This window comes from Puntigrus tetrazona, chromosome 4 (assembly GCF_018831695.1).
Source record: "Puntigrus tetrazona isolate hp1 chromosome 4, ASM1883169v1, whole genome shotgun sequence".
In the NCBI taxonomy this organism is placed as follows: domain Eukaryota; kingdom Metazoa; phylum Chordata; class Actinopteri; order Cypriniformes; family Cyprinidae; genus Puntigrus; species Puntigrus tetrazona.
Window position 1 is genome coordinate 21,774,703 of NC_056702.1, and position 17,703 is coordinate 21,792,405.

At 39.9% G+C, this 17,703-nt stretch overlaps 2 protein-coding genes across 3 annotated transcripts in view; one reads left to right on the forward strand and one right to left on the reverse strand.

Moving 5' to 3' along the window:
* Positions 1 to 17,703, forward strand: part of LOC122343020 (NLR family CARD domain-containing protein 3-like) — a 135,278-nt gene that overhangs the window by 100,901 nt on the left and 16,674 nt on the right. The gene's annotated exons all lie outside the window — the stretch shown is intronic.
* Positions 396 to 5,917, reverse strand: LOC122342303 (zinc finger protein 84-like). Its single transcript, XM_043236099.1, has 4 exons — positions 5,573 to 5,917; positions 5,328 to 5,484; positions 2,079 to 2,187; positions 396 to 1,185 (listed from the first exon to the last, which is right to left on the reverse strand). Exons 1-4 carry the CDS (start codon positions 5,915 to 5,917, stop codon positions 396 to 398), a joined length of 1,401 nt encoding a protein of 466 aa, XP_043092034.1.

The window sequence follows — 17,703 nt, forward strand, 5'->3', positions numbered from 1 at the left end:
CTCCATCCCGAGGCTTCCTTCCTCGCCAAACTCTTGGAGGGCCGCGCTCAGACGCGTGAACTCAAACGTGGTCCTCCAGCTGCTCGCTGTCCGTGAACGCCTTCGCGCCGCCGTCCGAGTGGACCTTCGCGTGATTGATGAGGTTGGCGTTGTATCTGAAGCTCTCGCCGCACTGGTCGCAGCTGAAGGGATTCTCCCGTGGATCCGGATGTGGGTCTTCAGGTTGGTTTTGTTGGTGAAGCTCTTCCCGCACCGCGGCAGATGAAGGGCTTCTCCCGGCGTGAAGTCTGACGGGCGTTCAGGAGCTTCGCGCTCGCGCCGAAACACCGCCGCACTGCTGGCACTCGAACGGCTTGTCTCCGTGTGGATCCTCATGTGGACCTGGAGGTCCCCCTTCAGCCGGAAGCTCTTCGCAGCAGCGGGCAGCTGAACGGCTTCTCCGTGTGGATCACCGTGGTGGGCGAGGGTGCGCTTCTGGCGTGAAGCTCTTTCCGCAGCGGGAGCACGTGAAGGGGTTCTTCTCGGCGTGGCTCTTCATGTGGGCCTTGAGGCGCCGCTTGACCGTGAAGCTCTTGTCGCACACGGCGCAGGAGAAGGGCTTCTCTCCCGTGTGGATCCTCGTGTGGATGGTGAGCTGGCTGTTCTGCGTGTAGCTCTTGCCGCACTGGTGGCACGCGCAGAAGGCTTCTCTCGGTGTGCGCCGTGGCGTGGGCTTTGAGCTCTGCGCTTTGCCTGAAGCTCTTGCCGCAGAGCTCGCAGCTGAAAGGCTTCTCTCCCGTGTGGATCCTCATGTGGACGTTGAGCTGGCTCGTCTGCGAAAAGCTCTTCCCGCACTGCGCACAGGGGTAGGGCCTCTCGCCGGTGTGCGTCCTCATGTGGGAGTTGAGGTTGTATTTCCGCGTGAAACTCTTCCCGCACTGAGGGCACAGCAACGGCGGCTTTTCGGCGTGGATTTTCACGTGGACTTTAAAGCTTCTTTTGTGGGGTAAGATTTCTCCGCACTGCTGGCAGGTGAAAGGGGCCTCTCCGGGACGAGCGCTCGGCCGAGAATCAACGCCTGCGGCTTGCGCCGTTTTTGCCAAGGGGGTCTTTTCGACTCGGCGGCAACCGATCGATTCTCTTCCGTTTTGAAATCGCGGCGATACTCGTTTCGTTCTTGGCTCTCCTCTTTCAGCACCATCGGGTCTGAGGTGAGAAAAGTAAATAAAAAACACAAGTAAACTCCAGTTTAATGGCACGATATCAATCTATCAACCGAAAAAAGATCAATTTCGATGGGCATCATTCGTTTTAAAAGCAGCGCTGTCTCTTTAAAACTTGATCACGCAACACCAATCTTGTGTTTAATATACGTAAGGCGTTAAACCGTAAGGAAAACAACATCACGGAATTAATGAAACAATTTTGACGGCCCTAATTTATTCACCAAAAGTATCAAAACTAAACACGATCGATCCTGTACCTACAAAAGTACTGACTCATTTTCAAGCGCCATAAATTGCGCACATCTGTCGTGAAACTAAAACCATCATCCACACTCGTTGCTATAGTGACGATTTTTGACTTCTCGCTTTTTCAAACTTCATTTGTTACGCATCTGGTAACGCCACATGCTGTCGTAAAATAGCATAAAACTAGGAGTTACCTAATTAGAAATGAGAAATATTCAGATTCTCGTTGGCAGCGTTACAAGCTGTGTATTAACTTATTGAGATAAAACCAGTAGTTCTTTGAGAAATCAGTCAAAACAATCATGATTTGCAAGCAGTTCTTTATAAAGTCACTGGTCACTGTCTGTATTATTTGCTCACCAGAGATTTTTCAAGAAAAAACTAAGAAAACCAGCACAGTTACTTCCACCGATGTTCTACCGATTACTTTAGAAGTAGGCTGGTATTTCTGAGATACGACTATTGTAACGATCATGTACTAATACTTAAATACTAGCATGCCACTTTGATGCAGAAAAATCACTTAAAAATAAGACCAATTTAAAAACCGATGCGTTTAAAAACTTCAAGAAAGATGGGTTCATCTTCGAGATCGAAACCAACCTGTTTGTTCTTCGCCATCTTCACGCTTGACTCTCAGTGTTTCTTCGATCTTTACGCTCTTCACTCTCCTCTTTCACCAAAGCCATCTTTATATGGCGCCCCGTGGACCTCGGCCTCTTCGCAGGAGTTTGTTCTGTTTAAGATCAACAGATGAACATGAACTAAAATCTCTGGGCGCGCCTCGATCAGATCTCGAGGTCACTAGATAGTAAACTCATCAGGGCTAGAGTTAATTAACCCAAAAACAATCAAAACTAGCTAATATTCACATCATATAGGAGGTTCGTGTTTGTAATAGGACTGCTGTTTAGTGTTTGGTGCTTTGTATTTTATATTTGACAGACTGCACTTGCAGTCGTTTTCTAGAAGGGTCACGTTTGCGTTTTGTTTGTTGTCGTTGTTTTGAGCAGAAACGCGTTCGATTCAGAAGTTTGCGAAGCATTTGATTCAATTGACTCGAGCTCCGAAAAGATCCGTTTCTCCATCACTAACGTTAGCAGCTCGGTTAAGACACGGACAGGGCGGCACTGGGAGGGGATCAAAAGAGTTAGGCAAAGTTGTCTTGAGACAAGAACACACACTGGGTTTAGGACAACTTCCAATGCTGAATGCTGTAATGATTCACTACAAAGGACTGTCTGTAATGCCTCTACGTAAAACCTTAACGTGTTGCTCTGGTGAACACATCCGTTCCAGTCCTCTATATAACTGTTAAGGAGTTATGTCGATTTAAACACTTTAAACGATGAAAAGCACCTAACCTTACCTGTCTTCATCCGAATCAGTCGCGGAGCGCGGCGCGGACTAATGACGTCACGCCGCCAAACCAAAACAAAAGTCCTGCGCTAAAATCAAACTGATCTTACATTTACATCTTTAATTAAAGGTAGTAAAAGTAGTTTCCGAAGTGTTAATGCAATTTACATAAACATTTTAGTAAGTATTATTTGTGCTAAATAACTTACATAAATGTTTTTAGCTTGTACTTTAACCACACTAAAAGTGACCTTATAGGTATCCTGAGTTTGCTAATTAAATACTTTTAGTAGTATTTTTAGTACACTTTGAAGTCTCAGTTTACTAGTTAAATATACAAATGTTCTGCAGTGAACATTATTTTATACTCTAAGTATAATACTACTATGTCCCTATTTAGTTGCATATACTTTGTTGTAAGATTTGAACACACAAAACATCAAAAGACAAGGCGTCCCTGCTTCTAAACAAAAGCATTTTATTCAAGTTTCTTTGTGTGAGCAAGTTTCTTTAAAGATCCAGAAATAAGCAACATTTTGAACAACTTGGTTGACATTTCATTCCATAACATTATACAGTTTTGATGTAGTTTTATGTCAGATGATCGTGGGACATGGAAGCGTCTCTTGGTTTTTCTTCTCGACTGTTTTTTTAAATCTGGACTAGCCACATTCTAGGAGCACAAGCACAGCTCAAATATATTTAGAAAGTCAAGTATACTTAAAGTGCATAAAGCCCATTTCTGAAGTACATAAAAGTACTATTCAGCTGAACAAGAAATATAGTCATTGGCAAAAGTATGTTTGGACACCCAAGGAATTTTGAAGCTCCACAGATACGGACAAATTCACACACACTTACATTCATTATCGTGACTGTCCGTCTTCCCTAGGTTGTAGTGAACATAACGCATGCCAGAAGAGAAAGTGATCAGTTGGAAAGTTAAGTTGAGTCTTGTTAAGATTTAAATAAATGCATATTTAAGTGACAGATATATAATACTTTCAATGATGCATTAAATCTTCAAGAAGTTCTCGAACACCTCCTTATAGGTTTGACTACTTTGTATTTGGTCTGGACTAAAGAGAACTAGGGATTTCATTTTGGTAGTACTTTACTATTTAATATTACATCTCGGTATGATAATTTGGGATTGATGAGTAAAACAAGCTGCAAAAGATGTTTACTCGTGTAAATTAAAGTAATCAAACCTATTAATTGGAAGGATGTCCCATTAGTGCTGGCAATAAAGTGTACGTGTATATTTGGCACCTTAATTTGTCTTTCAGTGAGAAATTAAACTAACGTTGTAATACGACTAAACAGATAAGTGCGCAGTTAGACGAATTTATATAGACGTGTAATTTCTTTTTAAACAGTGGAAACGCCTTAAAATATGACATAATGTGTGCGTTTCACGCAGAAATAATCAACAAAATGTTGCTTTTGTACAATAAAGTACCACGGCGCCAAATAAAACCAACCCAACTTTTTGTTGCCTCTCAAAAGTGAACCAGAAACCCAGTAAATACTAGCAGAACACATGCATTTACAGAAAGCTTTAAATTACTGTGAAACAAAAGCACTTTTATTATGTAATCCGTAAAAGCGTGTCCGCTAAAGAGACGGAGAGTAAGGATGGCCAACTTGCCTAGGATAGGTTAGGTTTAGCCGAAATATTAAAATCAGAGTAAGCGATTTTTCAAAAACGCTGTTATGGCCGCATCCGGTGTAGACAACACGTCATAACATTGCTTCAGCTGTGTTTTCACAAAACGCTGTAGTGATTTCATATCAACATTGGCTTCCAGGAATCACTTATCCTGCTTTTAAAGGCACAGTACGGTTTAGTGCTTACTGCTAATAATAGTTGATTTGAAAACTTAAAAAAGTTGTCAGATCTTGTAAACCCAAGCCACAAATTTTATTTGAATTGTTTAAAACAGCGAAATATTATACAACCAGTGTAAAAGTATAAGGTTAGCCTGCTTTGCTTTCATTGATATTCTTATGTTTTTATTATAAAATGTAATGATATCAGATAACTTTTGGCAATAAAATTAATGTGTGAGCTACGGCCCAAATGGAATTGGTGTATAGTCTGGATCTCAGATTTCTTTAATGTCTTGCACCTTCAACGGTGTACCTCAAACATGGTGTAATTCATGAAAATTACATGCAGTGAAAGTAAAAGTATGCATAGTAAGCTCCATATACGGTGATTTCTGGGAGGAGTCGGGTGGAGATGCACAAACGCCAAATCTTCCACCAAAGAGATTTTTTGCAGGTTCTGGCACGACGTTATTGACGTTACATTTTGTGCGCACGCATAACTCTAGGATGAAAGTCTACAGTTATGGTAGTACGGTCTTGTGACGCTTTCTCAGTCGGAACAGTTTGGATGTCCTTCTGAAGCAGTTATTCGTCCCTGCTCTGATCGCACGCAAACGGTTTTTCTCTCGAGTGGATCTTCAGGTGTTTTTTGAGGTTTCCTTTTTCGTGAAGCTCTTCCCGCACTGCTGGCAGGTGAAGGGTCTCTCTCCGTGTGGGTCCTCGTGTGGGCGTCGAGGTGCTGCTTGTGTTTGAAACTCTTTCCACACTGAGGACACGCGTGAGGCTTCTCTCCGCTGTGACTTATCATGTGGTACTTGAGGTTCTGCTTCCGAATGAAGTTCTTTCCGCACAGTTGGCAGGCGCACGGCTTCTCTCCGTGTGGGTTTTCATGTGGTCTCTAAGGGTCCCTTTTTGAGTAAAGCTCTTGCCACACTGCTGGCAGGTGAAGGTCTCTCTCCGGTGTGGATCCTCATGTGGTCGTCGAGGTGTTTGTGTTTAAAACTCCTTCCGCACTGAGAGCACGTGTACGGTTTCTCTCCGCTGTGGTCTAACATGTGGTATTTCAGGTTCTGTTTCTGAATGAAGCTCTTTCCGCACAGTTTGCAGGCGAACGGCTTCTCTCCGGTGTGAACTCTCACGTGGTCGACGAGGTGCTGTTTATACGAAAAGCATTTTCCGCACTGAGGACACGCGTGAGGTTTCTCTCCGGTGTGAATCCGTATGTGGCTTTTCAGGATGGTTTTTGATTGAAGTTCTTTCCGCACAGTATGCATGAAAGGTTTCTCTCCCCGTGGATCCTCATGTGGCCTTTAAGGTTTCCTTTTCTGTTGAAGCTCTTCCCGCAGTGCTCGCAGGTGAAGGGTCTCTCTCCGGTGTGGATCCTCGCGTGGTCGTCGAGATGCTGCTTGTGTTTGAAACTCTTTCCACACTGAGGACACGCGTACGGTTTCTCTCCGGTGTGAACCCTCATGTGGACTTCAAGGCTTTGTTTTCTGTTGAAACTTTTCCCGCACTGTTGGCAGTTGAAATAACTTCTGTTTGCTGTCTTTTGAGCTCTGTTTCGCAAAGTCTTTTCAGGTTTTGAGCAACTAAGCGATTTCTTTCTAGTCATGAAATCACACGACAAATCAAAGTTCTCATGCTGAACATTATCCTCTTGACTCTCCTCTTTCAGTGCCATCAGGTCTAATGCAAAAAAAACCCAAAAAACAAAACAAACCCAGATTAACACCATTTTTAAATGTCACAAAAGAACAAACGTAACTTGAAGACAATTCAACATTTTTGAGCATAATGACTAAAATAGGTACCCCCAGACCTCTTGAGATTTACTGTACAAGTCCAGCACTAGAGGATCATAACATTCAATTAGGAATATATATATATATATCTTAGAGTCTCAGAAATGTAAGATGAGGTTATGCAATGCTTCGGTGCACCGGTAACCAGTTTAATTCCATTAAAACCAGTGAAACATGATCTTGTTCCTTTAATTTCAATAATACTCCAGCTGCTGCATTTTGTATCAGTTGCAGCCTAACTACAGAACCCTGAGGTAAACCAGTATAGAAAGCATTACAGTAATCAAGTCAGAGAAGATACATTTTCTTAGCATTAATAGATTAAAAAAGGACTTAATCCTGGCAATATTTCCCAAGTGATAAAAACATGTTTTTAACGTGATTAACGCGAGACTTAAAATTCTGACCACAGTCCAAAATGACACCCAGGTTCTTTACCTCTGACTTGAACACAATTCAGTTTCAGTCCTCTCCTGCTGCGCTTTTTTTATCCACAATTTCAGTTTCATCTTTGTTTAACGCTTCTTCCACTTTACAGTGCTGGACAGACAGTTGGACAACTTTTCTATTACAATGGTGTCTCTAGGCTCAACTGAAACGTATAATTGTACGTCATCAGGTAAAGATGATAATTGTGCTATTTTTTGGTATTGCGCTACACAATGGAAATATATATAATGAGAATAAAACTGGTCCAAGGATAGAACCTTGGGGAACACCAAGATTCTTCGATGTACGGTCACCTATAGTCACTCAAATGTCCAATTTGAAACATTACCAGAGACACCTAGACGTTTTTCCAAGTCTGTTTATCAAAACATGTTGAATGCCGCACTTAGATCCAAAAAGGATTCAACGGGCCTTTATCTGCATTTAATCTCTTTTCAACAAAGCCGCTTCCACGTCCACGATCTTTCTAAAAGCGTAAAAATACAGGATATCAGAAAACGGCCTGCAATTTTTTTAAAACGAACAGTCCAGGTTCGATGTCTTTAATAATGGCGCCACGAAGGATTTTTAAAAGCGCTCGAAAATGCCCATCTCCGATGAATTGTTTCAAAACGGCGTGAAACGCTTTTTTAGTAGCGCTGGTATAGGGTCGAGAACCGCTGGAGGATGAACGTAATTCATTTTTAGAGTTTGTACAACTTTTCGACCCTATTTCTAATTACATTTATTTCTTTACAATACCATTCCTTTCTGTAGAGTTTAGTGAGGATCAAATGAGCGCAGCCGAGAAACCTGTTTGTTCCTCAGCATCTTCACGCTTGACTCTGAACGTTCTCCTCACTCTCTTTAATAAACGCTCTGCCTGTTCCTCGGCGCCTTCACGCTTGACTCTGAACTCTTCTTCGATCTTCAAGTCTTCATGCTCCAGTACAATAAATGCCATCTTTTCAACAGCGCGGCCACATAGCTCTGCAAGAGACGCTAATTGTGATGCAGTTAATGATAGTTATTATTCAAACAATAAACCTAGCTTTTCTTTCCCTCGTGACACACCAAGCCCAGGTCGATCTTTCGCCAGGTTCTCGATGTTGAGATCAAGACTCACCGAATCGCTGTAGTCTTATACTGATCTCAGTAGAACATCATTAATATGTGAAGTTCGTAAGCAGATGTTCACCAACTCTAATCCAACCAGCAGAACGAAACTCCCAGGAACACCCGGTGATATGAACAACGCACCGGGATTAAAGTAATATTTCCCAACACCGGCCCCAGAGGCACCTCGACACTCCACAGGTCACACGCTCTCCTTCTCTTGAGTCTTTACTAAAACGATACGTCATATGCATATGCTTATCGTGAGGCTACCGTTTAAAGAAAAACATTTAATTTTGAATGTATTCTTTTCCCATTAACTGGTTAAATGCACATACAGTTATGCCGAAAGGCCCTAAATCAAACACTACTTTCTAATTGAAACTATCGAAATATCCGGTCAGATTTTCGCATTCGCAGTGGTGTTCATACTTCAATATTTGGGTAATTTTTACGATATTAAGCGCATTTAAGTGCGTTTTTACTTTACGTTTTTGCTTTACTTTCTAAGGCTGCAGTATTATTTCATTAATTTGACTGCTGTGCACTTGTAAATAAAATGGAAAATTCTGTAAAACATAATTACAAAATCATACAGACATACATATATATATATATATTATACATAAAGCTATCTTTATTTATACCCAACTGCGGATATAATATTGCTTAAGTAATGAGGTATTGAGATTGTTGAAGCGTGTCTATTAAATGTAACTGCTAATATTGTTCGTACTTTTACATTCATTTAAAACCAGCAGTCAGTGAATTTGATTCCGTACCTTCAAATGATGTTTGATCTGTCTGCCCTTTCCGCTCTTAACTCATTCAAACAAAGAAGTGGCGATGTTTAAGACACCCCAAAACAAACGTTAATTACTCGCCATCACGCCTCGATCGAGGCACGGAAAGATCGCACTGACGCTTTCTTACTGAACGCGAACACTTTAAACATTTTAATAAAAGCATATTGACAGGCGCGCGGGCGCGGAGATATGACGTCACACCGCCAGACCAAAAGTGTTTTTTTTGTTATTTTTTGTAGTAGTCGGTTTTATTAAACCTTCAAATAACAAGTTCTAAAATATTTTCTTCTTGATGTAAAAGAAAGGTTTTCAAAAAGGGACGATATTAAATTGGGAAACAGATAACTGTTGTTTACTTTGGTACTACTTAAACCAAAGAAATACACTTTAAAACCATTGATGATTTCCCTGAGTAATTAATGACTTAGAATGAGATTTAGTTTGTAATGGTAATGTACTTTTTCTGCTTGAAGGATATTGAATGTCGGGAACACCTTTGGTTTAATCGGGTGTCTTTATGCCAAATAAAGAGACGGAATTTTTGTGCAGTATGTTGATTGTACGTTTTAGGATTTGTTGCGTTTATATATAATGAGAAAAGCAGAGAAATGGTACATAATCAATAAATCAACATTTTTAATTATCTAATATCTTATTTTGAAGAAGATAAATGGGATTATGAAGTTAATCATTTCATCCAGTGTACAAGTCCTCAGTGACAACATTGTTAGTTCTTTTGAAATTAAATTTAGAAAATTACATTTCTGTTGGACTGCCCATGTGCAGCCACCAGAGGACACTCTTCTTAGTTTAGTCTGTTTCTCTGGACTACATTTCTGTAATAACTTTGCTTTGATTATCTAGTCTCATACGTTCAACTATATGTTTCCTTGTTAACTGTATATTTACCATACTCAGATCACACGTGATGCAGTTTCTTTGTCTTTAGTTTTATGTATTTCCACTTTTGAAGTGTGAGTAGGATGGTGACCGAAATAAAACATTAAATAACAACGTGTGGCACTTCGTCGCAGATAACAAGTGAAATATTTCGGTAACCTTTATGAGTTGCCGTGCTGTGTGTGTGTATGTGTGTGTGTGTGTGTGTGTGTGTGTGTGTGTGTGTGTGTTTTTATAACAAGTTGCTCATGCAAAGCATCACTAATATCCTTATAGGTCTGGGTTTAGTGTGTTCTAACTACGGTCATGGACCTTTGATAAAATTCTGTAAATTAAGCTAAAAATTGTGTATTCAGATGCTGAAATAAACTTTAGATCATAAATGTATCATGTCATGGTAATCTGATGGTTTTGTTTAAAAATTTATTTTGCTCCGGCGGTGTGACGTCATAAGTCCGCGATCTGTCGATTCTCACCGAAAAGGTGTGGGCTTTTAATCTTTTCAATAGTTTAAATCACATCGCGTTTAAATTGTATAGAGCCGTGAAATGGTACCAGTACAAATATATTTTGCCAGATACTATAGCGCCAAAATCGGTGAAGAAGAAACAGCTTTTTCAGAACCGAGTCGTTTGAATCAGTAGCTCTGCTACTGTTTTGATTCACTGAAACAACGCGCGCTAGTATAGTATTAATGTAAGCAAACACTGACGTGAAATTAATTTGATAGAACAACTAAATAATTATATAAAGTGAAATCTATGTAATAAATCAGAAACTAATCTTAATACAAATGGGCATTTTACATAGACTCGTTTTTATTCATTTTAAATGCATTTTGTGTGTGTGTATTGTTGTTATTGTGTGTGTGTGTGTGTGTGTGTGTGTGTGTGTGTGTGTGTGTGAGATTTAGGCTATTTCTGTCTCTGAATCTTGAGAGTTTGATTGACATTTATCGAGATTCGGTTGTAGTTTTCTTTCTATTTAATTATTATTTATATTATTAATTCTATCTTAAACACTAGGACAAGTGTTGAAACACAGAATAAAACTCTGAGCGGCCTTTGAATCCACGTATTTACACTTATAAAGATGGCGTTTAATGAAATGAGGCGTGAAAGATTGAAAACTTCAAGAAGCTGAGCATTGAAGATGCTGAAAACAACAGGTTGAGTTTCATTACCTAAGGTCAAAGATCATTGTACTGAAAAATCTTTTGTGATTTTCTTTCATTCTGTAAATATGCTGGGGTTGATCGGGATAACAAATGATGTGTGGATCTTCTTCCACTTGAACCTAATGGAAATAGTGTTTTTTTATGTCTTTACATTGTTTGAGCATTAGATATGATGTAGAATGTAAATAACTACGATCGATTGCTTTTTCATCTGAATGGTCTAAAACTAGTTTGCATAGAAAGTAAACTACCCAAACAACATATTATAAAATATTAATGTTAACTTCATGATGGTTGCACTATATAAATAATAATTCCAATCCATGGGTACTAGTCCATCTGGATCTTGGATCATCTCAGTGCATTGCACCTGGTATTCATATTAACTGCAATATAGGAGGAAAGAAAAAGTGTCAAGTTCAGGCTTGATGTTCTGAGTTCTCAAAGATATTTGCTTCTTATGTGCATCCACACTATGGGATTAGACTCAAATCTAATGAGGATGATTATCATATGTCCAATGAGCTGTGTGATAGTTTATCTTCGTGTCTAGTGTGGTTCTGAATTAAACGATGTTAATTTGTATTTTTCTCTTTTCACCTCAGACACAGTGGCACTGAGAGTCCAGAACACTCAGAGAAGGATGAAATAAAAAGCGACATGATTTGGCTGGGAAGAAAAGAACCTAGACTGGTGCTCACCAGCTGGGAAAAGACTTCCTCACAAATAGCTCAAGCTACACAGTACAAACCTATTGCCCACATTAGAGTTCAGAAGTGCATATAGAAAAATATTGGACAATTTTCAATCAGAAAGAAACCTTACAATGCATGTTCACATTGAAAAGAAACCTTGCCAATATACTTTTTCAGTGTGGGAAAAGAGAGTTTCACACTGAGCAATATGTATGTCCCATGTGAGGATTTTTGGGAAAGCCTTGCACCTGCAAACTGTGTGGAAAAAGGATTTCCTCGAAAAGAATATTTTAAGGTTCATGAAAATTTCACACTGAAAAAACTAACTAATAATATAGTGTGTGAGAAAGAGTTTACAGAAAAAAATCATAAACCCATGATTCACAGAGAAAGACACTACCTACTAACTGTGTGGGAAGGTTTCTCCACGTAAAGACAGCAGCAAGGTCACGAGGATTCCTGCGGGAGAGACCTTTCACATGTGGGCCAGTGTGAAGAGTTTTAAACAGAAAAGTCACCCCATTAACCACCTAATGGTTCACACTGAAGATATACCAGTGTAGGGTTGTGATGGTGAGGGTTTTCAGGCACCTGCCCGGTTGCCTCCATGTTAAACCATCTCTCGATGTGTGAAGACATTGGATTTCTCGACTCCCTTCTGAGCTGAACTCACCCTATCTCTAAGGGCGTAGCCACCCCTACAGAGGAACTCATTTTGGTCGCTTGTATCCAGGGATCTCATCCTTTAGGTCATGACAGCTCATGACCATGGTGAAAGAATATAGAACAGACTCGACCAGTAATCAGAAACTTCTTTGTGCCAGCTCAGCTCCTTCTTCACTGTAGTCAGACCAATTTCAGAACCACATGCCCAGAATATGTTACTGGTTCATCATTCTCACTCTCATGAACAAGACCCCCCAAGATGCCAAACTCCTCCCACCTGAGGCAGGAACTCCTCATCAACCTGAGAGACTGGCTGTGCAGTCTGACTGGGAGACATGGCCTCAGACTTGAGAGGTGCTGATTCTCTTCCCAGCCATTGACTCTTGCTCGTGCAAGCTGCCCCAATCTGAGGCAGCTTCAAGAACGAACACAGAGTGGTTCTGCGTGACCGTGGTGGAAGGCTGGAGATGATGGAAACAGGACTGCATGATCATTCTTTACCTTCGTTAGCCAGGAATTCACTGGTGAGGAAGGAGGCAGAAGGAAAGTCCCTCCATGTCACTTCTGTTAAGGTCTTGGATTCTGTTGCAGGACATGGTTATAGGAAAGTAGCACTCAACGAAGAATAAGATTCTTTTGATTGCAAATCTGTGCTTCAGACACACGTATTCACTAAAATCATGCACCAGTAATCCAAGACAAAGAGGCACTGGTAGAACAATGCATATAATCAATCAGAGGAACTAGGGCACTTGGACAACATGACTGGGCACCGTGGAACTGGTAATGACCAAATGAGGGCAGGAACAACCAAATGAAAAACTGGAAAATGAATAAAGCAAGCAAAGCGAACCGTCATGGTAGGTCATCTCAGTTCAGTGCATGCAGCCTTCTGACAAATAAAAGCAATTCCCTCCAATCAGAAGTATTACAGAAATGGAGATTCTGAACTCACGTCTCATAAGCCTGACAAAGGACTATACTTTAAGACATGCATAACAGTGTGCGAGTAGACTTTGTGCCCGCTGTATGTCACTTTGGATTATCATCAGCCTAAAGTTGTTTCACTGCACATGTCTGTGTCAGTAGGTTTAGGATAGGGTGGGTTAGGGGATATACAGTCTAGAAAATACTTTTTTTAACCTGCTGAAAAGTGGGAAGTCTGTGCAATGTCTCTCACTAAGATGTGTGTGTGTGTGTGTGTGTGTGTGTGTGTGTGTTAGTGATGCGGTAATTTTATGTAAAAATTAATTTCTCTTACTCATTCAGAAAGTAAATATGTTGACTCAAATTATAAGACATGTTTTGTGATCCCAATATGTATGTGGGTCCAGCGATGTGTACGTACCAACAGTGATTCTCATCTGAGAAACAAAATAACTCATGATCAGTAGACAGAGATGGTTTTTACCAGACCCACCAGAAGTGGCAGATAAATCTGACCAATATTAGAAATTCCCGAACGGCATAGGTAAACAGCCAAATTCACTAAGGAAGAGAGCCACTCACATTTACACACAGAAGGCCAATGAGAAAGTAACGTCTGCATTTCCATTTCTCAGCTAAGAAAGAGACCTACTGGAGACTTCCTTCACTTATGTTTTCTGCATGAGTGATGAATCGTTGAAGCTTTCATTCATTTACATTAATGTGTGGTCATGAGCAACAACCAGGAAAAAGTACTCCTAGCTGTGTGTCTCATTTACAAGGCTGCGTCATCCGGTGCAGGCTTCTGTAGATACTCAACAAATTAAATAGAGACAGCCTTCGTAGGACGGACCGGAAAAACAGGAAGTATTAGTGCAGAAAAAGAAGGAAGATGCAAAAAAATGTTTTGTATGTTACGTCATACCGCTCTACTTGTGTTTACATCCTTGACTATAGTGTTATTAAGTCTATGATGACGTGTTTACGGCTCTGCAAAAATGTGGGTTATCTCCCTTGTGAGATGCAGTATGCATTTTCAAATACCATTGAAAGAAGGGCTTGACCGAAGGTCACGTTTGAGTGTCCCTGCTTTCTGAAATGAGAGGCGTGTGCACATGGCCACGTGAAGGCGCTGGCTTATTCTAAATAAGAGACAGCTACTCCAAAAGCGATTAAGTAATTGTAAATGATTAGACATTAAACAGTAAAAAATGCTTTTCATTTTACAAAGTGATACATTTGGTGCTATATGTATTTCTTTATTTTTGTAATAAAAATATCAATTTGATAATGTAATTTGCACCAATAGAAGAGAAAATTAGGCTGTGTTGACCATGAAACGTTAAATATATTTTTAAATGAACAAAGCTATAGTGAAATAAACAATTTATTATTTGGTGCATTTATTTGGGTACCAGCTTCTCATCGTGTTTCTCAGGCACTGACCAAACAGGTTCTACAACCCTGCTGAAGAAATGAAAGTTAAATGACGTTGATGTTTACAGTTGATTAAGTGAGTATTTTCTCCATTTTAAAAACCTGCTCTCAATCTGTTTTATTGCTACAGTGTGGGAACCTTTATGAACATAAGAGAAAACAAGGTGTTTTGAAGTTTGTCTAGAAACTGTTTTGATCAAAGCAGAAGTCTTCAGCTGTGGAGCAGAAAGACACTTCCTTCATGTAAATACTGTGTTAATCATGTTATGATCAAATATGAATTGAACAGGATTTATAAGACTGTAGATGTTTCTTTTTACTTTTATATAAATGATGTGTAAGTGTAAGTAAATGATCTCAGATTCCTTCTACTTTTTATTAATAGGTAAACCCATGTAAAACTGGACTTTTAAGTGGTTTGTGACAATGTATAATTGTTGGTATCTAAATAATTTCATTTAAATACAACAAAGCTAACAACCATCAAACATTGATTGAGATGCTGTATTTATTTTATTATTTAACTGACTCAGTGATCAAACGACACGTGCAACATGTGTGTTGTATTACAAATTGTTATAAAAGGTTAAACACAGACTCCAATATAAACAGTATATGCTAAATGTGTACCAGTAACTGCACAAAACAATATCTGCTCCCAGAACATCCTAGACATTACATAATAACAACCTAGAAACACTGAGTGTCTTAGCAGCACATAGCTTAACAGTTTGCTGATTATTGCTGTGTTTTAGTGTTGATCATATGGAGAAATCCTGGGATTACAGCAGGATTGAAGAAATGTGTCACACACACACACACACACACACACACACGTTCAGTTCCATGTTTCATAGGTGTAATGGTTTATATATGTACAGACTGTATGTGTTATTATTCTACATTAGTGATAAATTACAGTATTCCTATCCCTTGCTGGGCCATTGGTTCCTACAACATAATAAATACCAGGTACACCACCTCTTATTCCACACCTACACACACAGCTGTAGCGATTGTTGTGTTTTAATAATCTCTGTTCTTGTGTTCTAAAGTTTTCACACTGAATCTAGCTCACAACACACTCGTCTCATTCTGTCTGAGAGAGAACAGAAAGTCACATCTGAGTTCAAAATTTGCGTGTCAGACCAATTTGATGTGTATCGTCAGGTGTTGTGTAGAAAGGTGTGTGTGGACATGTACTGGGAGACTGGGTGGGTGGGCGTGTTGATACTATCGGTGTCATATATAAGAACATCAGCAGGAAGAACCGAGGGTGGGGGTGTGTGTTTGGAAATAATGATCAGTCCTGAGTTTGTTCTGCATTGCTATCCTGAGGAGATACTTATTTAGACACCAGCCAGATAGTGACTCATCTCCCTGTGAAGCCCATCATCATCATCAGAGAGAGAACAGGAGAAATGTGATAATGATATCTATAAAGTGGGTGTATGTGGATGGGGCATGGGAACTCTGTCACTTCTTCAGCGTCTCTGACTCAATGGGAACTCATCCCACACAGTCAGACCATTCACCTCAGACACTCTGTCCTGGGTATTGGGTCTATTTGGATCGCTCAGTGAAACTTTACAATGTTGATGAATCAGAAGAGACTGGTAGAATTCTACCATATTAACTGAGCTGCATGATGAATCAATGTGGTGATATGAGGCATTGAACCAAACTTTAAATGCAATAAGACTAATCCTAAAAGTATTCAAATGAAGAAAATGACTTCAAAAAATGTATACAACACCCATCTTTGTCTGTTCTGAGCATATGAAAGTGACAAAAACACAACAAGGTGATTCTGTGGCCAGATAAATGCGTAGTGTGGTGTGTGTTCTCATACCTTTATATGTACTTTTTAAGACTTGGTACTGACCTTTTCAAGTTGTTTTATTTTGGTTTTGTGTTATTTTTGTACTGCTGATCAGTTGTGCAAATGTTTATCCAGTATACCAGAATACCACCATATTGCCCATGTAAATAAATTCTAGCAAATAAAGCTGAAATGTTTGTGCTCTTTATATTATGAAGAAACCAGAGATGATAAAATAAGTTCATTGAATAAATCAAATTGTTGAATTTAAACCATTTTGATTTGATTTGAGTTGAAAAATGCTGATATTCTTTCATTCAAGGAATCATCATACCTGAAGTTTGTCTCTGATTAATATCACAAAGTTTATCATGTAATGAATCACAGACTAGATATAAAAACTCATTTCTATTAATAATTTTTACTCTTTTGGTGCTCTCTGGTTCATCACATACTTTATATTCTTTATTTCGTTCTACAGTATTTCCGCTGGTTTTGTGAAAAGACTTATCAAGATCGTTTATAATACTAAGCAGTGTGAACAAATGTAGAAAAAGAAAGAAGAGGAAAAAAGAACTGAATGCAAATTAAATTAAATATATGGCTTAAACTAAGTTGCCAACCATCCCTGTAAACTAACCAAGAAATGTGAAAAACAAGCGAAAACCAGCGTGCTGCGCCACGTAACTAGCAGTAAAACTAAAAAGTACAAAAGGCTCATCTTACCTGGTGTCCTGGCGCTGATGAACTACGGGAGAAAGTGTGTGTGCGTGCTGACCTGCAACTGTTCTCTTTTCCCAAAGAAAAGGACAGTTAGCTCTGCGCTGTCCATGCTGGATCTGAACTTGAGTTGAGCACATTGAGATTTACAAAGATGGCATGCGTTGAGTTCGGCTGCCGTCCGACGCTCGACAAAGCTTTTGTTTTTCTGTTAATTGTGGTATTTTGGATGATATAGCAGCGGTTTTCTTTATAAGATATGCTATCGCTAAATGAAACCACTCTTATATCTATTCAGTGTGCAATGCACCCAATATATGTGATTTTAAACCAGGACCCGCATGTTGTGCGGCGAAGTCCTGTCGAAGACAAAAGGACGCGACCGCACGGCGTCCACGCTGAGCCGGGCGTCAGGAGTGGGTTGAGGGAACGCGCTGCACCGGCGCTCCCCTACCTAGTGTCCTGTTATTAGCGTCCAGTCTCTGGAAACAAGCTCGATGACCTCAGAACGGAGATCAAGTTCGAAGACATTCGGGACTGCAACCTCCTCTGCTTCACGCGAG